We start from the raw sequence: 27991 nt of genomic DNA, 5'->3' as shown, positions 1-27991 counted from the left end.
TGCACGCATTCTTTGATGGTTATGTGAACTCGAGGAGTACATTGAAACTGTTTGTGGAACAATACGAGATCGCTATACATAACAAACTTCAGAAGGAGATGCACGCTGATTACAAGTCAAAGTGTTTGATGCTGAAACCTGTGTCAACTTTTCAATGGGAGAAACAATTGCTAGGTGAATACACTAATAACATCGGTCTCTTGTTGCACGTGAAAATCAAGAAAATTAGCAATTGTAATGTGAAAGATGTTGCAATTGGTGAAGATGGTATGCATCGTTGCAAGATAATGGAGATGCGATTAGTGCATAATGTTTTTCACAAGGAATGCACTTACACTGTCGAGTATCATCCTTTTGGGTAATATATAAGTTGCAACTGCCGTAAGTATGAATTTAAATGTATATTTTGCGTTCATATCTTGAAAGTCTTGGTGTACACAGATATTAATCATGTACACGAACGTTACATCATGAATAGATGGCGAGCAAGAGAGTATAGACCGCATTCTAGTATTGTTTTTACAGGTGGTTATCCTCACATGACTGAAGAGTTCAAAGCGTTTGAAGATATGGAAAGAAGCTTTGTAAAATGTGCAGGTGCAGCTATAACTGACCTACCTGCGATAAAGATGGTGAAAGAAGCCCACGAAAAGTTATTGGTGGATATAATGAATATTAATCGTGGTGGGTTAATTTCGAATCCAAGTCACAATGGTTATCATCCAACGAAATAGTAATACTCATTTCTAATTGTTATCATCGAACGAAATAGTTCTAGTCATTCGCATCAAATTATTTTTGTTGAGGAAAAACCTATCTCATATCGGAAATCTGAGGGAAGTTGGAAGGTGTATATAATTCCTGTCAAACCCCAATTAGTTAGAGGCCTTTTGAGAGTGACCCAAAAACAAATCCGTGCGGGCTAGACCCAAAGCGGACAATATCAAATTAATGTTTGCCGACGTCGACAATCCTGACAAGTGGTATAGAGCCAGGTTGGCGTCGGGTCTGGTCCGGTTTGAGAGACCCATGTTCGAGTGGGGCCGACGATCCTGACAAGTCTGAGTCGGGCCCATTATGTGTTTCGATGAGGACAAACCTATCCCATATCGGAAATTTGAGTTAAGTTGGAAGGTGTATATAATTCCTGTCCAATTCCAATTAGTTTGTATATTTATAGATTATAGGTATAAATTTTGAAATAAGATTAATATGTAATCTTCACGCTCTCTTTATCACTTCTTCATTAATAAATAAAAATTAAAAATCCATAATAACAACAGAACTAGTGCTGATAATGATGAAGAAATAATTGAATGCATAAAAAATATACTCCCTCTGTTTCTTCATAGTTGAGGCGGAACTTTTCGACACGGAGTTTTAGAAATGAATGTTGGGTGTGTTAAATAAATAGATAAAAAAGTAAGAGAAAGAAAAAGGTAGAGAGAATAAAATATAAAGTGAATAAAGTAGAGACAATAAAGTAAGAGAGAGTAAAGTAATAAAGAGGAAAAAGTTACCATATAAGGAAATGACTCAACTATGAAGAAACTTCCTAAAATAATAAAATGACTTAACAATGAAGAAACGGAGGGAGTAACATTTTTCTGATAAATAATCATCATCAACAACAAGCAAAAAAAAATTGCATAATTCCAAGATTTTTATGTTGATTCTATTTATTTTCAAGTAATATAGCAGTAAAAAAGTTTAGTACTACTACATGAAACTGTTGTTATTTTTTTGAGGTACGTGGTACATACAAAATGTTTATCAATATTTCAATTTAATAAAAACAGTTTTAAATTTATATATTTTACCTGCAAAGTTTACTTAATGTTTCAAATTGATACATTTAAATCCCATCTAATACTGTCATTTTTTTTCATTTGCTTCCTGCTTCTATTCTGTTTTTAATTTGCTTCCTACTTAATATATAGTTGGAATCGAGAATAATTTAAAGTATCAATGATTATTATAAAAAAAATTTGTATAAATGATTATTATATATAAATAATATCATGTTTTAATATTTTAGGATATAATTTGAGAGTGAATAAGATAAATAAAAAAAAAAAAAAAAAGTAACAATATTGGATAAGATTTGATGGAATGTACTTAAACTAAAATATAGCTGAAATATTTTGTAAAAAATCGAACCATTATTGAAATATTTCTCATGTATCATGTAATTATCACTATTTTTTTCTTTTTTATTAATGAACGCACATAAATGGTACCTGATCTTTATTTTATATCGTTTTTGGTACCTATAAATCACATTTTTGGTACCTAATGCAATTTTGAACCCGAACCCTCTAAACAAATACAGTACATATTTCCATTTGTATCATTAAGGTTATTTTGGACATACAAAACTAAGTACCAAAGTGATATTATATTTTCTTCTCTCATTCTTCTCACTCTTTACACTATTATTATTAATCAATATTAATATTATTATTTTGATTTTATAAATTAATAATTAATTTATTTTTTAATATCATTCAAATATACTTAATTATAATTATAGTTATAATTATATTTAATTATTGTAATAATATTATTGTTACAATACTAAAAACTAGTTGTAATAAATAAAAAATAATAATATAATTATTTAAATTATGAATCACACAATATTATATAATAATAATAATAATTATTATTATTATTATTATTATTATTATTATTATTATTATTTTATATTAAATTAATAACTAATCAATATAGTATTGATAAAAATTTAAAATTGTGAACTATGTTCATAATGATATTAAGAGTTGAATATTATTAGTTATGTGTTTCAACCATAAAATGAGTATAAAATAATTCAATACAAAATATTTAATTGATTTAAATATTTTAAATAATTAATTTAATTAGGTGTTTTGTTCTTGATTTATATTATGAATGCAATTAGACGTATGTATAAAACAATAAAAAGTAAGAAGAAAAAGAAGAGAAAAGAAAAAAGAGGAAACATAAACTAAGGAGAAAAAGAAAGAAAAAAGGAAGATAAAATACTAGAAAGAAAGAAGAAAATGAAGAAAAAAGAAAGAAGGAGAAACTAAAGAAGAAAAAAAGAAATAAGAAATGAAAAAAATAATCACATGTTTGGTATACTATTTAATGGAAATTTCTAAAAATATCCTCCGTAATAAAACAATCACAAATTTGGTACATAGGGTTATTTTTATCACTGAATACTAAAAATGATATAAATTAAAGATCAAATACTATTTGCGTGCGAAAGTGAATGATCAGGTACCTCAGTTCATTCTAATAAAAAAGGACATGCATAAATTCTGATGATGGCGGAAAGAGCAGTGTCGGTGGCACATTGTGGAATTCCTGTGTAGACTATAGAGGGGCTCACCTTTTTGGACACGTAGTACTCCTTCGTTTACTCTCTCTTCCCAATAAATCTATCCGTTGGGTTGTCGGGGTTCCATCTGAAAAGGACGCGATTGCCTGCGAATATTTTTTATACATAATTTATACAAACACATGCTTGCTAGTGTGATTTGTTAGTGTCGTTTTCCGTCTTGGACCAGAATTATGGAGTCAAGAATTGTTTTCTTTATGTTTTAGTGCGATAAAGCAGTGATCTTTGGTTGTATTTTACACAAAAGCCCCAAAAAGGGGGAAATGTGAATTCTTGGTGAGATGCTATTATTGAGGCTGATAATGAGGATGGTCCCTCTCTCTCATGGAAGTTGCTTTTAGTGCAGTGTTCCAAGATTAAGACTTGGTTGGAATCCTATATTTGTGCTAATAAAATCAATATCCTTTCAATAATTAAATATCAACAGCCACTGTATTAGTATTGTTATCATGGGGCAGCCCTCCCTTTCTCAAACTGATACCAATAGAGGAGGAGCTATGGCTGCTGCTCTTGTTCTGCTGCTGCCCTTTCTTTTTCCGAGCATATTCACCCCTTTGAGCCACGCCTTTCCCTCTCTTCTCTCGGTATTGTTTTCTTGCTTTCACCCATTTGTATTGTGTGCTTTTGTGCCTTTCTATTTGCTTGCTTTCTGCATTCTGATTACTGGGTTCTGTTCTGTTTGCGAGAGAGATAGTTGCACAGGTTTATTTGGTAATCGTTAGAAGCATTCTTATTCTTCTTATGCATAAATTTAAAATGAATCCTGGAAAGAGTTTTGGTTTCCTGAATATTCTGGAGTATAGAAGTGCCTCCTTGATGCAAACATGGCTAAGAATGTTTCTCTCAAGTTATATCGTGTGGCACTTATGCGATACTGTTACCCGAAAGTGGTGTAGGTAGGTTAGTAGTGTGAGAATCTGGATGTTAGTGAGTTACTTGCACTAAATGAGTTATATAGTGTGGCACTTATGCGATACTGTGGCCTGGTACTGGTGTAGGTAGCTTGAGTAGTGTGAGAATCTTGATGTTAGTGAGTTAGTTGCACTAAATGAGTTATATCGTGTGGCACTTTTGTGATACTGATACCCGAAACTGGTGTAGCCTAGGTAGGTTGAGTAGTTTGAGAATCTGGATGTTAGCGAGTTACTTGCACTAAATGAGTTAATAGTTTCTGAAAGATTCCCCTTTAGAAGGATCAAAGAGTAAAACTCAAGAAAGGTTTGCTCGACAAACTGAAGTGTGAAAGCCCTTGGTTCTAGATTATCGCTGGCTTCATCCGTAAAAATGATGTTGGAAACAACTAGCTATAGAGAAATTCAAGGGATTTTTTGTCCAGGCTTTTTATAGACGATCCCATATTTTGGATTACTGATATATATTGTACTATCTGTTTTACCATGTAAGGGTACATCTTGTTGGTGAAAGTCGTTATTATTGGATCAGTTCATTTTGTTTTTCATAGCCTATATAATTAGTGCCGTAGCTACTAGCTAAGGCTCTCTTATTTGCGCTCATGTCTTGTTTGTTAGAGATGTTGTCATTGTATGAGCTCATTTTGATTCTTATTGCTTATTTATCTAGTACAGGAGTGGAATGCTCCTAAACCTAGACACTCTCGCTTGCTTAAGAGTGCTTTGCAGTGCCAATGTGTGAGTAAGACATCAAATTGTGCATCTTAGCATTTAGCAAGAATAAATTCAATGATCCTTTAAGTATCTGATGCTTAGTTTTCCTTCCATATCCTTCCTTGGTTATAGTCCGATAGACAACTGGCCGACCTATGGATGCCGCTGCCTCAACAACCACTGAAACGTTGTGTCCGGTCAGACAGTACCTCCAGTAAGTCCACAACTGAAAAAAAGGGGAATAGAATTTCTATTTTATCAAGTTTACAATACTTCATGTAAAATAATGGAGTTTAACATCGTTATTCTCCTTAATAATTATTTTTTCCTGTGAAGCAGCATTGCCAGAGAAATCTCAGGGATATATTCAGGTGTTTCTAGATGGAGGACTAAATCAACAAAGAATGGGAGTAAGTGCTTTTAGTTATTATAATGTGCTATAGTGTATAAAGCACAGTCAAAGAGTATTTCTTGCTTGATTGGATAAGTCGTCACCTTTCTCTAATGCGTGTACATTTTGTTTCTAAAGATTTGTGATGCAGTTGCTGTTGCCAAAATTTTGAATGCAACTCTAATAATTCCATATCTTGAAGTAAATCCTGTCTGGCAAGATTCGAGGTAAATTTTGATAAGTTCAGCGGTTCATGCCTTCTATGGTAGTGCAAAATGATCAGAATGCATGTTCTTGTTTTATTTCCAGTTGAAGCCAAAAGCTGTAACGGAATGGGATTAGTATAATTTACCTATCTCTCTCTCTCTCGTGCAGTACATTCATGGACATATATGATGTGGATCACTTCATTAGCGTGCTGAAAGATGACATATCTATTGTTAGAGAGTTACCTGATGAATATTTTTGGAGCACACGGGAGTATTATGCTACAGCCATTCGAGCTACCAGAATTAAAACAGCACCTGTTCATGCTTCAGCAAACTGGTATCTGGACAATGTTTCACCCATCTTGCTGAGGTTGGTAAACCAGAGCTAATATTTTCTACATCTATTTGAATTCATCCATGCATAATCTTCATTATAATATTAACTTTCTTAGTTCATTACACTTGTCAGTTCTTGTAGTATGTGGAGCATACTATAACTATAATTTGAACTTCCAAAAACTTACAATAATAGATTAGCTCGTATGGATTCATTCAATAAAACTCATCCTATCTATTTAATAAAACATGTAGGCTTACTGCTCTGCTAATACGATAAATCCTCATGGATAAAGAGCTTCTCTGCTGCATTCGAGTCTATTGTCCGTATGATACTAATAAAACTCAAAAATATCAAGTTTATTGGCATGTTTCCATTATGACCAGAAAGAAAATAATCTTTCTCTACTTATGCACTTCATTTTCAATGTTGTGTAACTTTAGCATCTTTGGATTTTTTTCCAGTTATGGAATCGCTGCAATTGCACCATTTTCTCACCGTCTGGCTTTCGACAATATGCCTGAGGAGATCCAACGCCTACGATGCAAAGTCAACTTTCAGGCTTTGGTTTTTGTTCCTCATATCATATCTCTTGGGGATTCTCTTGTGAGTCGTCTCAGAAACTCTCGTAGTTCAAGTGATGAAGACGGCACCAACCACCTACAGAAAGTTACCGATGCTAAGGGATGGCAAGGGACTGGAAAGCTTGTCGTTCTCCATCTTCGTTTTGACAAGGTCTGCTGCTGTGCTTCTTAGCACCATTGTGGCCAAATTTCTCAAGTGCTGCTCATATTTAGCATGAATGCTTAAATTCAGATGTATTTGTCTGGTCAGGACATGGCTGCCCACTCGGCATGCGACTTTGGTGGAGGCAAGGCTGAGAAGTTGGCTCTGGCCAAGTACCGGCAGGTTATTTGGCAGGGAAGGGTGTTAAATTCTCAATTCACCGATGAGGAGTTAAGGAGTCGAGGGCGGTGCCCATTGACTCCGGAAGAGATTGGATTACTGCTGGCAGCTTTGGGATTCGACAACAGTACTCGCTTGTATCTGGCTTCCCATAAGGTCAGCAACAAATGTTAACCTTATTACTCCCTCCGTCCACGATAACAAGTCCACATTCGATACGACACGAGTTTTAAGAAATGTACTAGAAAGTTGTTGGAAAATGTTAGTGGAATGTGGAGTAAATTACTAAAAGTGGCAAATGGGACATTTATTGGTGGACGGACGAAAATGGCAAAATGGGACGTTTATTGGTGGATGGAGGGAGGAACTACTAATATGCAAACTATTTGTAGATTTTGTTGATATATTGTCTATATTTCAGGTATACGGCGGGGAAGCTAGGATCTCAACGTTGCGGAGTTTGTTTCCTCTTATGGAAGACAAAAAGAGTCTGGCATCTTCAGAAGAAAGAGCTCAAATAAAAGGAAAGGCTTCATTATTAGCAGCAGTTGATTACTATGTCAGCATGCATAGTGATGTCTTCATTTCTGCTTCACCTGGAAATATGCATAATGCTATTGTAAGCTTCAAATTAGCCTTGGATTAATTTCTGAATTCCGATGGTATGTTCTAATTCCAACGAGTTTGTATCTTCACTTTGATTCCCAGGTAGGGCATCGAACATACGAAAACAAGAAGACAATAAGGCCTAACATGGCGCTGTTAGGCCAGCTTTTCTTGAACAAGAGCCTGACTTGGCCGGAGTTTGAAGAAGCTGTCATTGGAGGGCACAAGAACAGGCAAGGACAATTGAGACTACGCAAACCTACACAGTCCATATACACCTACCCTGCACCCGATTGCATGTGCAATGCTTGAGGTCCTGCTGTATCAATCACTATTCCGATCTTGCACACTTTGTGCCTGCAGCTATGTATATTATGAATAAACGACGACCCCTTGCGCGTTTACCCAGAGGCGTGCCATGACTTGTGTAATCACTCGGAGATAGATTCATTTTGGGGTCGAAAATTAGCGGGAAACTATGAGGCTGTAAATTATTTATTTGAGTGTGTATCACAGATTCTTATGTAGCAGCAATTAGAAAGATGCTGGTGTGGTGTAATATATAGTACAGCAGTAGATTTTAGCATTTCCTCATTATTTTATGACATTTTGTAACTCTTGTTTGTCACACCAACATTTTATTTTATTTTGTAAATTCCATCTTCAGTTGGTAGCCTAAGAAAGTCTTGCATGACATTTGTACCCTACTCATTTTCAATTTTCAATCAAACTCTAGGAACTAAATGTTACTCCCTTCGTCCCAACTAAGTTGGGCGAAACTTTTGGGCGAAACTTTTGGGCATGGAGATTAAGAACTGGAGTGCTCCATTAGATTAAGAAAAATGAAGCAATATACAAACAGAAAATCATTCTCCAAAACTGTCTCAATTTCACACCTTTATCAACTAAATTAAAAACATTTATAGTAAAATCACTCTTATTATTCTTGGGGCGAAACTTTTGAACATGGAGATTAAGAACTGAAGTACTCCATTAGATTAAGAAAAATGAAGCAATATACAAACAGAAAATCATTCTCCAAAACTGTCTCAATTTCACACCTTTATCAACTAAATTAAAAACATTTATAGTAAAATCATTCTTATTATTCGTGTTTAATGTAATCCATCTATTAATGCAATATGTTGAGTTATTATTTGGACGTTGTTTACCCTCTAACGAAAGATCTAGATAAAAAATGATAAAAACAAAATGTATACAAGATCCTAAATTTTGATATTTATTGTGGAGTAAAGTCCATGTTTCTCATATAAAAGTTTGTTGGGGCGAGACAACCTCGTGAACTAAAAATAGTGCATCGTTGTCTGTTTCTTGCACAAGAGAAATTATAGAATCTGAGTTTTTCAAAGTGTCACACTCCCATCATCTATTACAATCTCAACTGTCATGGAACAATGACAGATAGATTGAGTGTATTTCATATGGATGAATAAGATTTAGAAGGAGAAGAAAAGGACGAGCGACGATGTTGCAAAGAGCAGCGAGCAACGCTTGCTCGTGGTGGTGGGCCAGCCACATCCGCACCAAGCAATGCAAATGGCTCGAACAGAGTCTGCAGGGTACATTCTTTCTTTCTTTCTGCAACTCTGCCCGTCCGGAACCAACTGCACTGCCCCTGTGGGCATACGTTCTTTCTTTCTTCATTTACTCATTTGCATTTCCCATAACATGACATGACATGTCATGAAACAGACATGGATGAGAAGGTGCACGGCATGCTAAAGCTGATCGAGGAGGAGGGCGACTCCTTTGCCAAGCGGGCGGAGATGTACTACAAGAGGCGTCCGGAGCTGATCGAGGCTGTGGAGGACTCGTACCGAGCATTCAAAGCCCTAGCCGACCGCTATGACATCCTCTCCAAAGAGCTCCAGAATGCAAACAACACCATTGCAACTGTCTTCCCAGAGCAAGTCCAACTCTCCATGGATGCTGATGATGAATGCCTCCCCATGCCCGCCATCAAACCCGCCCCCGCGAAATCCACCAACGTTCCGAAAGCTCCCAAGGCATCCATGGAAAACCTCAAGGGCTTCATCAGCAATGCCTCCAAACAGTTCCAGCCCAAGAAAACCTTCTCCAAGAAGACTAGTTCAAAGTCTAAATCACGCCCGAAGCCCACCCCCAAATCCGGCATGACTAAAGACGAGGCTATCCAAGAGATCGACAGGGTCAACAAGGAGATCCTCGCCCTCCAGACAATCAAGGAGTTTTGCAAAAGCTCGTACGAGAACGGCTTAGCCAAATTCTATGAGATTGAGAACCAAATCATGGAGATGCAGGAGAAGGTCTCCAAGCTGCAGGACGAGTATGAGGTCGAGGGAGTGATTGAGGATGGCGAAGCACGCACCCTCATGGCCGAGGCCGCCTTGAAATCCTGCAAGGAGACGCTCTCCACGCTCCAGGAGAAGCAGGAGACCTCCACCAAGGAGGCGCAGGATGAGTTCCTCAAGATCGATGAGGCACACGAGCAGCTCGAGTCCCTCAAGCGCGACTGTGGCATCGAACACCTTGATGACGAAGAAGATGGAGACAAATACGCAAGAAACAGAGAAAGAGAAGACATCACATCCGGCTTCATACAAGAGCTTAACGACTTGGAGAACTTCACCTCCGACAAAAGTCCCGACCACAACTCCTCTGTTTCACTCACGGTGACTCAGCTCGCAGAGAAGATCGATGTGCTGGTGAACAAGGTGGTCAACCTGGAGACCGCGGTGTCCTCCCAGACTGTCCTCATCAACACCATGAGATCAGATTCGGACGAGCTTCGCGAGCAGATCACACAGCTCGAAAATGACAAGGAGAAGCTCATGGACAACACGCGCATCCTTAGCAACAGGATCAAAGAGCTCGAGGAAAAGCTCAGCAGCCTCGAGGAGCTCAACAAAAGCGTTGAAGCTCACAACAACAAGCTCGAGGCTAACTTTGCGCATTGTCGCTGCAGCCTCGACCATCTCTCTGAGAAGCTATCCACAGTAAGGCTTGACGAGGAAACTGATGGATCCGATTCTCCATATAGTAAACATGACAAGGTGAAGAAGAAGAAGGAGAAAAAGGATAAGGAGAAGGAGAAAAAGGATAAGGAGAAGGAGAAGGAGAAGGAGAAGAAGATCAAATCCAAGAAAAAGGATAAGAAAGACAAGGCGATGGATGAAAAAGAGGTTTCGATTACAGATGATGACAACATTGTCTTACCAGATGAGGTCAAGGAGATACATGAGCCTACAATCCCGCGTGAGCAGCAAGAGGCTGACGATCTCCCAAGTCCACGCGATATCAAAGTGGTTGCAGAAGATAAAAACGACGAGGTTGTTCCATCCGTTGGTGGGGAAACAGAGGGAATACATTACAAATCAGTGCGGAGATCAGTGACATTTGCAGGAGAGATACCAAAGCCTCATGCTAACGAGGAGGATGCGAAGCCACATGAAGCGAAAGAGAGCGACGTGAGCTGGCAGCAGATGCTGCTGAACGGAGCTGAGGATCGAGACAAGATTTTGCTGAGAGAATACACTACAATTCTCAAGAACTACAAAGATGTCAAGAGGAAGCTTAGCGACACGGAGAAGAAGGACAGAGACATCCAATTCGACATCACGATGCAGATGAGGGAGCTAAAACAAGCTATCATGAAGAGGGATCTTGAGATTCAACATCTCAAGCAGGAGTTAAGCATTCTACAAGGAAACAAGGACGGTAGTATTAAAGAAGTGGAGATTCAACCACCTTTGTCTAATTCAGCAGAAGAGAGTGAGTCTGAATGCAAACCGGAACCAGAAACCAAAGAATTAGAGAAAGAACATGATATCAAGCTGATCTTCAAGGTTAAGTCTCAAGCAGTGTCAGTCGTGGAGGAGGGGCTGCGGATGGAGATAGACGCGATACTAGACGAGAATCTAGATTTCTGGTTGAGATTTAGCACCGCGTTCCATCAGGTCCAGAAGTTCAAGAGCGAGGCGCAGGACTTGCTAGAAGAGATAGCGAAGCTGAGGGACAAGAAGAAGAAAGAAGGAAGCATGACCCCGCAGCTAAAATCCGAGGTCCGACCAATATACAAGCACTTGAGAGAAATCCAGACTGAGCTGACCATGTGGCTGGAGCAGCGCGTCCGCCTCAAAGATGAGCTCAAGCGCAGGTTCACTTCGCTGTGCGGATTACAGGAGGAGATCACCACGGCACTCAAGGAAGGAGTCGAGGAAGACGAGATCAGGTTCAGCAGCCATCAAGCTGCAAAGCTGCAAGGTGAGATTCTGAGCATGAAACAAGAAAATAACAAGGTGAGGGAAGAGCTGCAGACGTGTGTCGATCATGTCAGCGTACTGCAACTTGATATCGAGAAGACTCTCCGACAGTTGAACCAAGAGTTCAGCATCGGCACTGATCAGCCGCAGTTGCAACACACAATAAGCCGGTCCAAGATTCCGCTGCGGGCCTTCATATTCGGAAACAAGGTGAAGAAGCAGAGGTCACTCTTCAACTTCATGCATACTAATAGAAAAATGCACAATGTCAGAACTGTACCAACTGACTGATTTCACCTACTCAAGGCTCTTGTTTCCCTTTAGATTACTACATTTAAAAAAAAAATTCTTATTGTATTTACAAGATGGTATTTGGATAGACTATCATGAGCTTTTCATAACCTTTTTTCAGAATGAACAACACAGCGTAATTATTGAAAATGCTCAAAATTTTGGTTCGTGCTCGGGAGGTCATATGCATCTCCAGCAAATCATTGTAATGTTATTGTAATTAAGAGACTTATATGAAGACGAACAATGAGTTTAATGGTTTTTTTTAGTCCCTTACTAGCAGTAGAAAACAGTAGTCATGTGCTGTTATGACGGAATGGAGGAATTGTGTAATCGAGACAAACAGAAACATAAAGAGACACATAATTTACGTGGTTCACCAACATTGCGTTGGCTACGTCCATGGGCGGAAACGGAGAACAAAGTGTTTTCAGATTACAGAGTTATGCGCCCTACTTCCTCGTTCGGCTAGCGGAAAACTATACGGATTCAAAGCATACTAACATGTGCAGTATTAGATTGAAAAAAATGGAGCAATATACAAATAAAAATTATCTCTCGTAAGATGATTTCCTTCTAATAATATTATTTTCAGTAAAGTTTCGATCATATATTCTTAAAACTATGTTTCAAAATCACACCTTTATTAACTAAACTAGTAAAAAACATTTATAGTAAGTCATTCATTCAATTAATATCATCTTTTATGGAATTCATCCAATGATGTTGTTATATGCTCATTTTTGTATAACGTGACATACCAAATAAAACTTTACATAAAAGTTAAAGAGTGTTTATTTGGAAATTTTTTACCCCTAACAAAAGAAAGATGTAGATCAAAACAATAAAAATAAAATGTATTAAAGATCCTAAAATTTGATATTTGTTGTGGAGTAGAGTCCATGTGTGTAACAGTCCGGATTTCTAGGGTATATTAAATACGGCAACTGCTACTTAGGCGAACTTAAAGGCAACAAGAACGTAGACTAGGGTTTCATTTAAAGAGATTTGACCAAGTATTTAATGAACTATCAAGGTAATAAGTCAACGACTTAATCACGAAAATCAAGATTTAAAAGATGACATAGGCTAAGCTCAAAAGTCAAGGGTTTATTGTAAATCCAACAAAACGCAATATTTCACCATATTCCAATTCAAAGAAATAAGTTCGAATCAACCAAAGATACTAAGTTCCCAAATATTCAGCGGAAGCAATCCAAGAGAAAGCGAAGCCATGTATGAAGACACAACTACACTTAAGGTTCCAAACATCCATTTTATTCGATTCAACTGTCTCAACACCACCGATCGCCAGTCGCTCAACCTGCACATAGGGAAAACACATGCAGGGCTGGGTATTTTAAACATACTCAGTGGACTCATGCCAAAACGTTATATAGTTATGCCACCCTTACCATATTGAACTCGAGGTTTAGCATTTAATTTAAAATATAGCATCGAGTATCACAAAAATATTTCATGGACTGGCCAGTCAAACAATACCTCCCATTTTCTCATCAATCAACAATATCATGGTGCGACGAAGTGTGGCCACACTTTCGCCCACGAGACCGGCCGACTAGCAAGGACGGCTCCCGATCTCCCGTGTACACTAGCCTGATAGGGTTTGCGGCCCTACTCAGACCCGAATTCGTTATATAGCCCTATAGCCTAATGGAGCGCACTCACAATCTAGGCATCAGACACACACAATAACCAAAATAATCATAGGCATGGCATAACAGTTTAATCCACCCTTATCGCTCCACTTTCATATATTTGCAACATAAGAGAGAGTTAAGAATAAAGCCCACCTCGATTCCTAGATTTCAAGCACGTTCTTCTTCTTGTTATCACACCGAGAACGCGAGCTATCACCTTTAATTTATGTAGTATATCACAAGTAAGTCTCAATCATGGATCAAAATCATGCATGTTCCCACGTTTCCCTTCTTCCCATCGATTATTTTCAATATCATCATTCAAAATCAAAGTACGATTATCATATCGTTTTTATTCGCACAACAACTCCATATTTATCATCAAATCGTGTCACGCATGAGTGTTTCAAAACCCACCCACACACACACACGATCACACGCACCAACACACACACACACGGTTTCACACACGCACACACACATATGTGCATCCCATTCATCTATTAATTTCCCCTTCACTCATTCTAAATGCATGTGGATTCAAGAACACCGATCGGTCGGTAGAAGAAGAAAAGATCAAAATAAAAATACTTTTTCAATAGAACAATCGGTAGGAAACAAGTAGTAGCCTTGGTTCTTCAAGATTTCTTGAATTGCAACTTCAATTCTTCTCCAAAAGATGAAGAATAAATGGAGAAAAGTAGAAGAAAAATTTGAGAGAGTGGGGAGAGGGAGAGATCGAAATTTTGGGAGTGGGGGAGGCGATTTCTTTGTGATGCTAGGGTTTTGATTCTCCTCCTATATTTATAGAGTGGAAGACATAATCCAATAATTAAATAAATAAAGATTTGGAAGAGATTTGAGGGTTGTAGTTGGCGTGAAGTAGGGGAGAAATTAGGGGAATTCAAATTTTCATGCTATTTAATTAGCATATGATTTAATTTGAATATTTCAAGGAGAAGGATAAAATATCACGGAGCAGAATAAAAATAATAATTCCTCCCGAAATAATATGAAAGTGGCGATTTTTGCCTTAGGATTTAAAGTCAAATCCTAATTTATATAGGATATGCAAGATCTTCTTAGATTTGACAAGATATGCTAGGATATTTGAATTTATTTATGGAAGGGAATAAATAAGGGATCAAATAATATAACAATAAAATCCCTTCTCCCATAAAATTAGGAGATTTCGAAAATCTCCATAGTATGATAGGGGTTTCGAAAATTTCATGGAATAAATAGGAATATTCGGACTTTGGATTTAATTTGGATAATTATCCCAAGCAATAATTAAATCCAAGAAAATAGGATTTCTTTCCAATAAATAGGAGGGGTCGAAAATTCCACTTAATTAAATGATGCTCCTATTAAATTCTCACTCATCCATTAGGAAAATAATTCACCACAATATTATTTTCCCCGCATCAAAATATTCACATATTCGAATTTCCACCTCCACCTCGCATTTTCCAACGACTTTGACCATTCCACGGCCATGTCATATTTTCCACAATATTGACTATTCAATAGCCACGTCATATATTCAACAAGTTTGACTATTCAACTCAAACTCAACTCCATATCGCAATTAGGTCACAAAGAATATTGCAATAAATCACTCATCATTTAATCCACATATATTATAACATTAAAAGCATTTAATGCAAAAGAATTTCACGTCTAAAAAATTAGGGTTCGAAAAAGCGGGATGTTATAATGTGTCTCATGCAAAAGTTTGTTGGAGAGAAAAGACCTCGTGAACCAAAAATAGTGCATCGTTGCCTGTTTCTTCCACATGAGAAATTATAGGAACACTCCCATCATCTATTACAATCTCAAATGTCATAGAAGAGTGTATTTCATATGGATAACAAGATTTAGAAGGAGAAGAAGAGGACGAGCGATGATGTTGCAAAGAGCCAGCCACATCCGTACCAAGCAATGCAAATGGCTCGAAAAGAGTCTGCAGGGTACATTCTTTCTTTCTTGAAGCAACTCTGCCCCTTCAGAACCAACGCTGCCCTGCGCGCATACCTTCATTCTTTCTTCATTTATTCATTTGCATTTTCCATAACATGACATGACATGCGTTGATGAAACAGACATGGATGAGAAGGTGCACGGCAGGAGGAGGGAGACTCCTTCACCAAGCGGGCGGAGATGATCAAGGCAGTAAAGGATTCATACCTAGCATTCAAGCTCCTGGCCTAATGCTACGACATTCTCTCCAAAAAGGTCCAAAACACAAACGATGCAGACGATGACTACCCCATGCCGGCCCCCACCAAATCCACCAAGGGCTTCATCAAGAAAATCTTCTCCAAAACTAGTTCCGAGGATATAGCATGCCCCAAGCCTAGGGAAGATTCTCAGCCGCAGCACAATATAAGCAGGTCCCACCACGTTCCTATGACCTCCTTCATATTTGGAGGTGCAACCAAGGTTAAGAAGAAGAAGAAGTCACTCTTCAACTTCATGCATGCTAATTGAAAAATGCACTGTCAGAGCTTTACCAACTGTCAATTTTTGTGTTCTCTTCAGATAGTGTTAGGACGTGAATTTTCCCTAACAACAAATAATCGAAAATCAAGAGAACACAAATCCGTGAATGAGGTAATAAATTTTTATTTCTCTAATTTTCATTGCTAACGGTTCTTGTATTATAGAATCCAAACCCTGCTTGATTTGACGCTCTTTACACGACTAGGGAAAGAATGAAGAGGAAAATCTGAGAAGATAAAATAAAATCTATCCTAGAGTCTTAAGATATGCGTTTATAGGAGTAAATGTCAATTTTGGTCCTGACGACTTCGGCGACATTTTCATTTGTTATGGACCTGTTTTTCAAAAAGTGAATGTTTTGGACAAAATTCATATTTTGGTCATATATTTTAGGACCAAAATTGACCTTTACTCTTAAATTAATTATAACTAGGCAAAACTCAAATTAAATGAGAAAAACAATAATAAATCAAAATGGTTTTGAATTTAGAGAAACAAGAGAATTCCAAATCCAATTATATGATTTTACAGATTCACAGTTTACAAAATAATGATGCACTTTTTATTACGTTACGGACTTCTTTTTTCACTAATTTCCTTTATAAAGTCAAACAATTTTTTAAAACCGTGTCGAGTCAAAACATGTCTTTAAATGACGGACGGAAAAAGTAATTTATATGTTTTTTATTTATTTTCTCATTTGCTTTGATTTATTTTTTCTTTTTTACTTTGTTGAGTTTATATTCATTTTTTTATATTTTCTTTATATATCTGAATCATCCACATAATAACATTTACAAAATTATCAAATTTTCTAAATTTAATACTCCCTCCGCCACAAGATAAGCGACTCACTTCTTTTTTTGCCCTCGTTTTGGAAAAATGCTACTCCTTCCATTTCATAGTATAGAGTCATTTTACCATTTTGGTATGTTCCATAGTAATAGAGTCATTTCTCTTTTTAGTAAAAGTCAACACATTTTTCCATACCTACTTTACTCTCTCTTACTTTTTTCTCTCTTCATCTCTCTACCATTTTTCATTTTCCACTTTATTCTCCCTTTACTTAACTCACCTAACACAATTTTTCTTAATATCTGTGCTGAAAAGAAACGCCTCCATTACTATGGAACAGAGAGAGTATAAAATAGTTAGAGTGGGGAGAAAGTAAAGTAAGAGAGAGAGTTATGTAGAGGAGAGTCTTCTCAACATAATTCTTACTCTTACTTTAGTTTTTCTCCACTACAACTATTTTATACTACCATTATTTTTCCAAAACGAGTGGGAAAAAGAAGCGAGTCGCTTATCTTGGGACGAATGGAGTATGTTTATTTTGTTTTATTGACTTTTATTATATGAATGTATAGGAGTAACTTTTATAATAAAATTTAAATTTAAATAGTTTGGATAATTTTTTAATATTATAATCAAATTAATTTTGTTTACTAAAAATATATGAAAAAGAAAATATATAATTAAGTTGAGTTGGGCTCACTGATGGAATGGAAGTAAAAATTACTCTCTTCGTTTCAAAATAGACACTTTTGAGATGAAATCAGTTTCAATACACAATTGGTAAAATAGAAGAGAGATAAAAAAAAATAATTGAATATTGTTAGTGAAAAATATGACACATCTCTTTAGAGAGAGAAAAATTACTAAATTAAAAATAAACTATTTTTATGGGATGAATTAAAATAAAAAGAGTGTCTAATTCTATGCGATCGAGTGAGTATATTTTACTAGTAACATATAAAAAGAAACTATTTAATTGAGAGACAGATGAATATTTAATTATAAAGTTGAATGGAGTTGGTTAGAAGGAAGATCACGAATGAAGATAATCTTATCTGTTCTTCAAAGTCTCACTTTTTTTTTTCTTCATATATTTAGATTTTTAAGTTTTTATAATTCTAGCGCACTTATATACGTATTGAAGATCAAATCTTTAATGCATTAATTGGAAAAGAAATGACATACTACTAACTAAACAAAACTGTATTTTTGTCATTACTAAGTTACCAAGTGCAATAAGACACAGAGTGATATTAATTATGTACTTTCCCATTTATGATCATAACAAATTATGTACTTTCCCACTTATGATCATAAGTTATCGCATATAATTATGCAATGATCTAATCAAATGCAATATACTGTATACACGATTCTATGATTGTATAGGCTATTCAATTATTTTAGATAAGTACTCCTAGTTCTTAAATGTTTCATCAGTTACAGATTAAAATAATTACGTGATACATTGCTACTTTCTTTGAGTACTGAAATATTTCGTAACCTGGCTTCCAAATCATCTTTTATAATCAATATATTGTATTAAACCCATTTTATAATAATGATTCCGTTGTCGTCCAGCGGTTAGGATATCTGGCTTTCACCCAGGAGACCCGGGTTCGATTCCCGGCAACGGAAGCCATTTTTGATAAATGGAAATTTAATTGTTCGCACAAAACTGTCATAAATTTAATTTTCGGCACCTAAAAATAAAGAAGTCTTTAATCATAAATGGAAATTTAATTGTTCGCACAAAACTGTCATAAATTTAATTTTCGGCACCTAACAATAAAGAAGTCTTTAAATCTAAGTAAAATTGAATGATTGCAGACATCATCCCACCAATAATCCGCATTTCACTGTTCAAACTTCAAACGGCCACCGAGAGGGGCAATCTTGTAACTTCGGTAATGGCAACTTTTGAGCGGCAGCGCAGAAACAAAAGCAAGCTGCTTCTCTCACTCACTCTTGCCGCACTTCTCTATGTTTCTCCATCTTTTCTTCTTCTTGAAATAAGCTTTGTAGAGAGAGAGAGAGAGAGAGAGAGAGAGAGAGAGAGAGAGAGAGAGCAAGTGAGTTAGTAAGTGGCAGAGTTATAAAGATTCAATCTTTGGCTATTCTGTTGAAAAAGCTGCTGAGTCGAATTTGGAGAGAGAGGGTAGAGATGGAAGGTGGGTCGAGGCCAGAGAGGGAAAATAAGGATGCTAAGGGTAGGAGAAGGGGTGAAAAACTGGGATCTGTTTTGGAGCCAAACATCGAGCCATTTGTACCTAGAAAAGGGTATGACCCGAATGAGCTGAGGTCTTGGGCTAAGAAGACTGGTTTCGTGTCTACCTTTTCCGGTGAGACTCAGACAAGTGCGAGTGGGTATGCTGATTTGGAGAGGGGTGGTGTTCTCCCTAAGAACGAGTCCATTTCTCCCAAGATTGAAATTGATCCTATTTTGGGGAGGACTAGGAGGAGAGGGCCTGAGATCGAACCACTTAGAGGAGCTGCCAATGCGAGGGAGGGGTTTAAAGATGGAGTGGAGAGTGAGGTGGGCAGGAATGGAGCGGGGGAGGAGAGTTTGGGCGCGGATAATGCGTCGAATGGACAGGGTGCTGGGGCGAATGCGCCGCATATGGAGCCTAAGAGTAGCGAGGATGTTCGTGTGTATCAGGATGAAGATGATTTGGGGGATGGGGGATGGCAACCCTCGCCAAAATTGATTTTGGGACTCAAGGATAATCCCGGTTATGGTTAGTTTTGTGTGGCTTTGATGATAATGTGATCGTTATACTTATACGTAATCGTTCCTATTACGTCTGCATTTGGCTTATATTGTTTGGTCCTTGCCTTGTTGAAGTTTCTTTGCTTTCAATGAACTGTAGCTGCCTAGTTTGTTTATTAACTTCCAATTTTATTGTTAGATCTCATCTCACATTAGGTGAAAAGAGATTTAAGGTTGCAAACAAAGATGGACTATCGTTATAAGTGCGAGGGGTGTAGGAGTCTCCAACATGCCATTAGGTATTTTAAGTAGGCCGTTGAAAGTCATGATGCTAAGCAAACATAAGCATCACATGAAGCCTTGGTTATATGTTATAAAGAGCTTCATAGCCGTTTTGATTCGCATTAGGCCTATCTGCTGAAAGGCAGATGAGAAAATCAGGAACAGACAATTTGATAGGTTGTTATGGTTGGGGTTATTCCTTGAATAAAGGACAAATACTGCATGAACGATTTTGAGTTATTTGACATGGGCGGGGTAGTTTGTTCTCTTCCTTCATTCTACAGTTTCTACTACATTACATAAGAATTAGAAAGATGGTGATTACCTAGTCATCCCATTCGAAGTTATATGCTAAACCAAGAGTTTCTTTATTAGCATAAAAGGTTCTTATACATAATACTCGTACCATATTGTTGATTTGCCTTTGCTTCTTGATCAATATCGGAACGCATATCAATCAATTTATATTTTCAATATTTTGCAGAACCTAGATGAAAATTTGTGGCAGGAACTTTTTTGCTGTACACTTCGTGACTCAGATAATTCCTGGTTTAGGAAAGTCGCAACTTAATTGATAACAGCTAGTATTTGCTAAGAATGAGCTGATTTACTATGCATTTAATGCCTTCACTATGTTTCTTTTGAAACTTCAAAAACTTTTCATTCACACCCAAATCTCTTCTGACTGCAGTGCCTATTATATTCTACGGTTTGCAACACTATCTGTCATTGGCTGGTTCTCTTATTTTCATTCCTCTGATCATTATACCTGCAATGGGCGGAACAGACGTAAGCATATGCTCCCAGAATTTAATATGGGAAAGGAACAACTTTAATCACATGTTTCTCATATTTTCCTGTAATGTTGACAGAAGGATACTGCTACAGTAATTTCCACTATGTTGCTGCTTTCTGGTATCACAACAATACTACACTCATACTTTGGTACTCGCCTTCCCTTGGTTCAGGGCAGTTCATTTGTTTATCTGGCACCTGCATTAGCAATCATGAATTCACGAGAGTTCCGGAATCTGACTGAAAATGTAAGTGCTGCCGATGACAGCATTCTATTACCAGATATAATGAGAACTTATCTTCTACGTCCATAGAGCAGTTCGTTTTTAAAGTTGTAACAAAGCTGATGGACCTTAAATGAAGACGGAAATATCTAGCTGCTTCCTAGATCACCTAAGATTACTGCAAGGATGTCTTACTCTCTGTTAACTTAAGTGCAGAGTCCAGAAACTGAAAGTTTATGTGCGATCACAGTTAGCAGTGTATAAGAGTTGATATGAATCTTCTGTCTATCTGTTTTGTGTTTGATATCTAAATTGTACTGCATTGTGTGTTGTATACAGAGATTCCGGCATACAATGAGGGAATTACAGGGCGCTATAATTGTTGGTTCAGTTTTCCAGTGCGCCATGGGTTTCAGTGGCATGATGTCTCTATTCTTGAGGTAATTCTCGAATAGAGACTGCCTCTGTTTCTGGGATCTTAAGTTCCTTGTTCTTATTCTAGGAGGATACTATTTGTGTGGGGTGAGGAGGATTTCTTTTGTTTTTCCTATCTTTGGATAGTGTCAATCTCCACTCACCAGATAGTGTCCGTGGTCATTTATGAATTTTTATATAGGTTTCATAAGTTGGTCTCATATGAGCAGTCGGTCTCCATTGACTGTGTTATAAATTCAAGAATAGTACTCCCTCCGTTCCAACTAAGTTGAGTCGTATTCCTTTTTGATATGTCCTAACTAAGTTGATTCATTTCCTTTTTTGACAAAAAACCAAAGCATCCAATCATTCTTACTTTATTCCATCACATACTTTACTCTCTCTTTATCTTTCCTACTATATTTTTCTCTCTTACTTTTCAACACAATTTCTTAATCTTCGTGCCCAGAAGTTTTGACTCAACTTAGTTGGACGGAGGGAGTAGTAAGGAAAATCTGAGTTTGTTTATTTCTAACATGCTGCAGGTTCATAAACCCTGTTGTGGTTGCACCCACAGTTACAGCATTGGGTTTAGCGTTTTTCAGCTTTGGCTTCCCTCAAGCCGGTGCTTGCGTGGAAATTAGCATTCCAGAGATCTTTTTGGTTCTTGTGTTTACCTTGGTGAGCATTTCATCTGAATGTATGGAACTATGGATACAATCTGGTTAGGACTAGGATATCTTAATTTCACGGAAGGTCCTGCTTATGCTACTTTGAATTGGCAAACAGTTAAAATACTCGTTATTTGCAGTACCTGAGAGGAGTATCTGTTTTTGGCAACAGAGTTTTCCGAATCTATGCAGTAAGTAATTGAAATTTTGCAAATGCACATGTGATGATTATAATTCTTATCTGTAATTATGGAATCATTGTTCTTCCAAATTTTCTTGTCCTTGTTATGACTTTCCAGAAATCGATTATTGCAGGTACCCTTAAGTGTTATGATCATATGGGCGTATGCATTTTTTCTGACAGCTGGTGGGGCTTATAACTACAAAGGCTGCAGTGCTGACGTACCAAGTTCAAATATTCTTATTGATGCTTGTCGGAAGCATGCATATACAATGAAGCATTGCAGGACTGACGTTTCTGATGCAATGAGAACCGCTGCATGGGTCAGGATCCCATACCCTTTACAGTGGGGTATTCCAATTTTCCGGTTGCGAACTTCACTCATAATGATTTTTGTATCAGTTGTTGCATCAGTTGAATCGGTTAGTAGCTTTCTATTCAGTTTTATTGTATACCGAATTCTAATAGCGACACGTATTCTTTCTCATTAAAAACTTGTCCGCAGATGCCATGAAATCATATTCTATAAATATGCACTCTTTCTCGCATATAAGTAGGCTGGTTTAGCATTAAACCTAGTATACCTCTAGGGTATATGTTCAGAAAAGTGATTCGGTACAACTTTTTATCCATTTTTATTACTACTTGAAAAGGAAAAAAATGAATTTCTGTTACTTAGCAGTCCCGTTGTTAAGGAAACAATTGAGCCGAACTGTTTAAACTTGAATTGATGCAAAGGAAGAACTCTGCAGGTAGGGACGTATCACACTGCATCCATGAGAATCAATACAAAGGCTCCAACCCCTTGCATTGTTAGTCGAGGAATTGGGTTAGAAGGTTTTTGCAGTGTACTGGCTGGACTTTGGGGCACAGGCACTGGGTCAACTACATTGACTGAGAACGTGCACACCATTGATATAACTAAGGTTGCAAGCCGAAAAGTTGTGGAATTTGGAGCAATGTTCTTAATTGTCTTCTCGTTTATAGGTACTATATGATCGAACTACACAGTTGTTTTCGACATTTGAGTTGGAAATGCATGTTTGCTGTGGCTCTAAGGAGATAAATTGTCCATAGTTATTTCGTCACCATAACAATTGATCTTAATGACTTGTTTCTTTTTGTTAGGGAAAGTTGGTGCCATTCTTGCTTCGATACCACAAGCTTTAGCCGCAGCTGTCCTTTGCTTCATGTGGGCTCTGGTTGTGGCATTAGGTCTCTCGACTCTGCAATACACTCAAACAGCTAGTTTTAGAAACATAACAATTGTAGGCGTCTCGTTGTTCCTTGGTTTATCCATCCCTGCGTATATTCAGCAGTACCTACCGGAATCCAGTCTGATCCTACCCAGTTATCTTATACCCTACTCGGCTGCTTCTGATGGACCAGTCCACACTGGATATAAAGGAGTAAGCGATAATCAATCCTTGTTTGCTTTGTCTCATCTAATAAGTTGTTCTGTTCAAGTTTGCCTTTTATGGAAATGATTAAATAACTGATTAATGATCACATGCTCGACTTGTTTCAGCTCGATTTTGCAATGAACGGCCTTCTGTCACTGAACATGGTGGTGACGTTCTTGATAGCATTTGTACTAGACAACACAGTTCCGGGAAGTAGGCAAGAACGAGGAGTTTACATATGGTCGAATGTTGAAGATTTAGCGACAGATCCATCGGCACTATCAGATTACGAACTCCCGGGTAAAGTTTGTCGATGGGCGAAATGTTTGGGTGTTCAATGACCTAGACTTGGGAAGAATAGCTAATCTTAAGATTTATCATGAAAACAGTATATATGACACATTGGTTGTATATGTTCTTCACATATTCATTATCTTGTTATTATTTGATGAGACTAGTGGTTTAAAATCACATATGGCGATATCTAAATGATCTATATGATGGTGGCTAATACTGTATAGACGAACAAAACACTTATGAAATGAAATGAGTATTAATCGGGTATTACACAATACCTGATTTTCTTAAAAAAAAATTTCCCATCCTGTAAAATCGGATATCGGGGATCCAATGTAACGGATGTTGAATTGGGTACGGGTAAATCCAATATTGAATATCCATATTCCCACTCCTATGACAATATGAGTATTTGTATTGATATCAGTGTTTGATACTTCCTCCGTCTTAGAATAAGAGTCTTATTTTACCATTTTTGTCCGTCGCACGATAAGAGTCATATTTTACTTTTACCATAAATGGTGAATAGGCCTGACAATTTACCAACTTATTCCACTTCACAAGTCAGTTGAATCCAAAATGCTTGAAATCAAAATCTATAATTCACCTAATTTTTCAGTAAATAAGCTTGTTGAATTCAAAATGCTTAAATTCAAAATCTATAGCTCACCTAATTTTTCACTAAATAGGCAGGCTCTTCATCTGTTTTCCCTCTGTTCCATGAACTAATCCCTTTGCTTATCCGACTCTTCCTCATTTTTGCAACTTTCTCTTCCATCTTGATCTCCATCTCCATCCTCATCTCATTCGTTATCTCATTCCCCACCTCAGTCTTCCATCTCACTTTTTATTTGCTCACGAGCTTTAAGAAGTAGCAGATGGAGGAACTCTTTGAGCAACGACTTCAAGAAATCTGCTTTCTCTTCTTGAAGTAGCAGATTCACCTTCAGATGAGAAGTAAGTTTGTTGCATTTCCTGTGTCGGGAATCTGCTTTCTCTTCTTCACCTTCCCATAAAGCTCCAAGAAGATGGCATCACAGTCCGGATTTTCAATCCTTTGAGCTTTTAATTCTTCAGCCCTTGTCATAACAACATCATCCTTTCAACAACCAAACACAAATTAGAAATTTGAGCTAAAAATAAATTCGTAAACAAATTAAAATGAAATTTACATGAATCTATGTGGCGCACAGCGAAACCATCCCTTGTGAATTTTTTTTTTGAAACAGCGAAACCATCCCATGTGAATTTTTTTTTTAAAGTGTGGCATATCCTATTATTTACCATGATATGCAAATAACATTTAAAAAGAGATTTTTTTTTAAAAAAAAAGTAAACAAATTAAACTAGAAAATTATAATTTTTACCATTTCCAGGGGTAGTCTCTGTTTACGGTTTTTCGAGCACCTCGTAGAAGCCTTGATATTCTCAGGTTTCTTCTGGGCGTCGATGTAGGTCTTCCACTGAGCATCCATAAAGTAGTTGGTTTCTATGACTTTAGGGTCTCCGAAGTTGGATGTAGAGAGTGATAGTTTAGTCGGAGTTTCTATGATTATTGGGCTCCTCGAGGTATCCATCTGTTGTCAGGAAATTATGCACATGGTGCAATTATTGAAGGATTTTGATTTTGGATCCAATAGTGGTACAACATGTGCGTAGAGAAGGGAACTTTGTTGTTGTTTTATGTCACATTATGCTTATAGCTTTCATATATGGATGCATGTGTTAGAAACAATCTCTATGGAGCTACGTAGTTGGCTGTTGTATGATAGAATAGACGTTTCTTATTTTTCGGTAATTTAGCTTTGATATCAGGCTCTACCTCCCTTAGTTACCAAAGAAAAAAGTAGGTCAGTTTCTTCACCTTCTCCTTCTTATAACCAATGTAATCTCAGTATCTAGCTTTACAATTACTACGAAAAGCTTTCTTACATAATACTTGATCATAAGCTTCATAGTGTTAGCATATTTATGCAAAATAATAAAAAATTCACAATTAAGTAATTTTAGATTATTTTATAAATATAAAATGCATAATTTTACCTTAAATTCTCTCCAATTATCCTTCCGGGTGTACTAGTTTCTTGAAAGTATTGCCACTTATATTGGACACTACGCCAAACGGATACGACCTGCACATTAATATACAATTAGTAGCTTCAAATGATGTAATAAGTGCATAAAATTGTATGATCACGTACCATCCATATCTAAGGGTGGTGTTCGATTTTTAGATAAAATAATATCAAAATATAATTTCAATAACGCTTAACTGGAAGAAGATGCTTGTTCTCTTTCTTTTTTTTCCCGCGTCGATGCTCGCTCCTGCTTCTTCCTCCATTTCCATTGCTAATCAACCCCAAAAAAAAAAGCAGAAGTCGAACTCATCAGATAACTAAATTATGAAAACGCAAAAATAAAATTTTTTAATAATCAAACTGTCTTTCAAAAAACTAAAATCGAAGCCATACAATCAAAAATCAATGAAATCTTTAACCTGAATAAGTCGCTTAAGTGGTTTTTGTTGATTCGGCGTTGACCTCCGATTCAGATTGCGTTTTTCCGACGACGATCGACGGTTCAACCGATTCCCTTGTATTTTGGTGTTCGGTTGTCATTACGAAAACTTACAATCGTTTTAGAAATCTAGAAAACTGATTTTATAGATCTAGGGTGCTTTTGATTTGTTTAGAATTGAAGATTTATGTGAGAGTAGTTAATGACTTAACTCTGCTTTTGAGGAAGGGGGTTTTGTAATGAATTTGAAACGACCTTTTTTTTGCCATTTTATTAGAGAATGACAATTTGATACGAGTAGTTGATATTTTAATACGAGTTGTTGACATTTGATATTCTGACTATTGATATATGAATTATAAGTGTTACTCCCTCCGTCCCACTTAAGATGACACGTTTTCCTTTTTAGTTTGTCCCAACTAAGATGACACATTTCCTTTTTTAGAAACTTTCTCTCTCCAATTAATACACTCAACCACTTTTTCTCCAATTAAACACATTAACCAATAACTTCTAAAATCTCGTGCCGACTAAGGAATGTGTCATCTTAGCTGGGACGCAGGGAGTATTTTTTAACTGATTGACATTTGATATATATTAAGACTGCATAGTTTAAAAATCAGATGTGATAATTGTTTTACATATCCATCTAAAAAACATGTTAAGATCAAATATTCAAATCACTTTTTGTTCAAATAAGAATAAGACAGTTACTTACTTCTTGCTTCTACGGCTAAACAATTCCTTGTACTTGTTTTGTAACTCATGCAATCTGTGCATGTTTGCATTCATCCAGTCGTCAGCCTCTTGTATCATCTTGTTGCTTTCTGATGCAAGCATCGCTTCGCAATATCTTCCTCTGAGTATCTGTAGAATCTTTATGCCACGTGGAGAAAAGCCGATATCCCATTCCCTTCCCTTTCTGCCAAAGTAGGTCTCCATGTGTCTCATCAAATTAAAACCATTGTCTTTTTTATTGGTGCTTGTGGTCCAATCTAAAGGAACAACTTTGTATGGGGATTTCTTTATATTTTCTGATAACTCTGATATGTTCTTCTCTATGTAGTCTGCCTCAAACATATCTTTCTGCAAATATATAAAAAACTAAAATAAACTATGCATACAAAGTATTTCAATAAGATGCATAAATCATGTCAACAAAATGTAAACATAATGTCAATTTATATTGAAAAAAGCATACCAGTATTCTAACATCAAGACTATACTTTTCCAATGGATCCTTGTCTGTAGGTGGTTTGACACTATCGATTATCTCAATTTTGTTGATCTTCATCCAAAATACCACAAGGTAGTAATAGCAACTTGTAAAAACTGGGAAGAAGACCTGTATTACACGAGAGATAAAATTAGAGAAAAAAATTTGACAACACCTATCTGCTGGGGTTTGGTGCCCCTTGCACAGCGGAAGACTTGTACAAAACAAATAAATCAGATACAGATCTATTTGACCGATTATGCGATTAATCAGTTCACATGTTAAACAGATAATTGCATGCTAGA

The 27991-nt window shown here is 36.8% G+C and overlaps 3 protein-coding genes, 1 non-coding gene and 1 pseudogene across 8 annotated transcripts; 4 read left to right on the top strand and 1 right to left on the bottom strand.

Moving 5' to 3' along the window:
- The first annotated feature begins 3477 nt into the window (after positions 1-3477).
- LOC125201733 (O-fucosyltransferase 39-like) lies at positions 3478-8145 on the top strand. 4 transcript variants are annotated; one of them, XM_048099968.2, is made up of 10 exons: positions 3478-3972; positions 4975-5037; positions 5146-5227; positions 5350-5423; positions 5543-5631; positions 5780-5983; positions 6415-6685; positions 6785-7012; positions 7278-7475; positions 7565-8145. In XM_048099968.2, exons 1-10 carry the CDS (start codon positions 3838-3840, stop codon positions 7772-7774), a joined length of 1554 nt encoding a protein of 517 aa, XP_047955925.1. In that variant the 5' UTR covers positions 3478-3837; the 3' UTR covers positions 7775-8145. The 4 variants fall into 4 exon arrangements, with proteins under 4 accessions (XP_047955925.1, XP_047955926.1, XP_047955928.1 ...); XM_048099969.2 differs by having other exon boundaries at positions 3484-3972; positions 5353-5423; XM_048099971.2 differs by having other exon boundaries at positions 3905-3972; positions 4975-5041; positions 5353-5423.
- A 1032-nt stretch (positions 8146-9177) lies between these two features.
- Positions 9178-12276, top strand: LOC148932578 (kinase-interacting protein 1 pseudogene; annotated as a pseudogene).
- A 6266-nt stretch (positions 12277-18542) lies between these two features.
- Positions 18543-18614, top strand: TRNAE-UUC (transfer RNA glutamic acid (anticodon UUC)). Its single transcript has one exon. It is a non-coding gene; the product is annotated as a tRNA-Glu (tRNA).
- Positions 18615-18849: 235 nt separating this feature from the next.
- LOC125220526 (Xanthine/uracil permease family protein) lies at positions 18850-24127 on the top strand. Of its 2 annotated transcripts, XM_048122716.2 has the most exons (10): positions 18851-19714; positions 20660-20757; positions 20841-21011; positions 21327-21427; positions 21947-22082; positions 22213-22263; positions 22388-22675; positions 23006-23240; positions 23382-23662; positions 23782-24127. In XM_048122716.2, the coding sequence occupies exons 1-10, from the start codon at positions 19141-19143 to the stop codon at positions 23995-23997; spliced, it is 2151 nt and encodes a 716-aa protein (XP_047978673.1). In that variant the 5' UTR covers positions 18851-19140; the 3' UTR covers positions 23998-24127. The 2 variants fall into 2 exon arrangements, with proteins under 2 accessions (XP_047978726.1, XP_047978673.1); XM_048122769.2 differs by lacking the exon at positions 22213-22263 and having other exon boundaries at positions 18850-19714.
- A 3057-nt stretch (positions 24128-27184) lies between these two features.
- LOC148932577 (uncharacterized) lies at positions 27185-27764 on the bottom strand. The gene is made up of 2 exons (XM_089064007.1): positions 27672-27764; positions 27185-27556 (listed from the first exon to the last, which is right to left on the bottom strand). The coding sequence occupies exons 1-2, from the start codon at positions 27762-27764 to the stop codon at positions 27185-27187; spliced, it is 465 nt and encodes a 154-aa protein (XP_088920133.1).
- Between the last annotated feature and the right edge of the window lie 227 nt (positions 27765-27991).

This window comes from Salvia hispanica, chromosome 2 (assembly GCF_029641045.1).
Source record: "Salvia hispanica isolate PSC_SH4W2 chromosome 2, Shi_PSC_v1, whole genome shotgun sequence".
Taxonomy (NCBI): domain Eukaryota; kingdom Viridiplantae; phylum Streptophyta; class Magnoliopsida; order Lamiales; family Lamiaceae; genus Salvia; species Salvia hispanica.
The sequence above is the reverse complement of the archived record's forward strand: the minus strand, read 5'-3'. Positions and strand labels throughout refer to the sequence as shown.

Bases quoted from the DNA above. Each gene is read 5' to 3' on its own strand.
- LOC125201733 (XM_048099968.2), top strand. From the start codon at position 3,838: ATGGGGCAGCCCTCCCTTTCTCAAACTGATACCAATAGAGGAGGAGCT. The intron at 5,984-6,414 runs GTTGGTAAACCA...ATTTTTTTCCAG, and splicing joins GTTTCACCCATCTTGCTGAG to TTATGGAATCGCTGCAATTG. The intron at 7,013-7,277 runs GTCAGCAACAAA...TCTATATTTCAG, and splicing joins TGTATCTGGCTTCCCATAAG to GTATACGGCGGGGAAGCTAG.
- LOC125220526 (XM_048122716.2), top strand. From the start codon at position 19,141: ATGGAAGGTGGGTCGAGGCCAGAGAGGGAAAATAAGGATGCTAAGGGT. The intron at 23,241-23,381 runs GTACTATATGAT...TCTTTTTGTTAG, and splicing joins AATTGTCTTCTCGTTTATAG to GGAAAGTTGGTGCCATTCTT. The intron at 23,663-23,781 runs GTAAGCGATAAT...GACTTGTTTCAG, and splicing joins TCCACACTGGATATAAAGGA to CTCGATTTTGCAATGAACGG.
- LOC148932577 (XM_089064007.1), bottom strand. From the start codon at position 27,764: ATGAAGATCAACAAAATTGAGATAATCGATAGTGTCAAACCACCTACA. The intron at 27,557-27,671 runs GTATGCTTTTTT...ATATATTTGCAG, and splicing joins GTCTTGATGTTAGAATACTG to AAAGATATGTTTGAGGCAGA.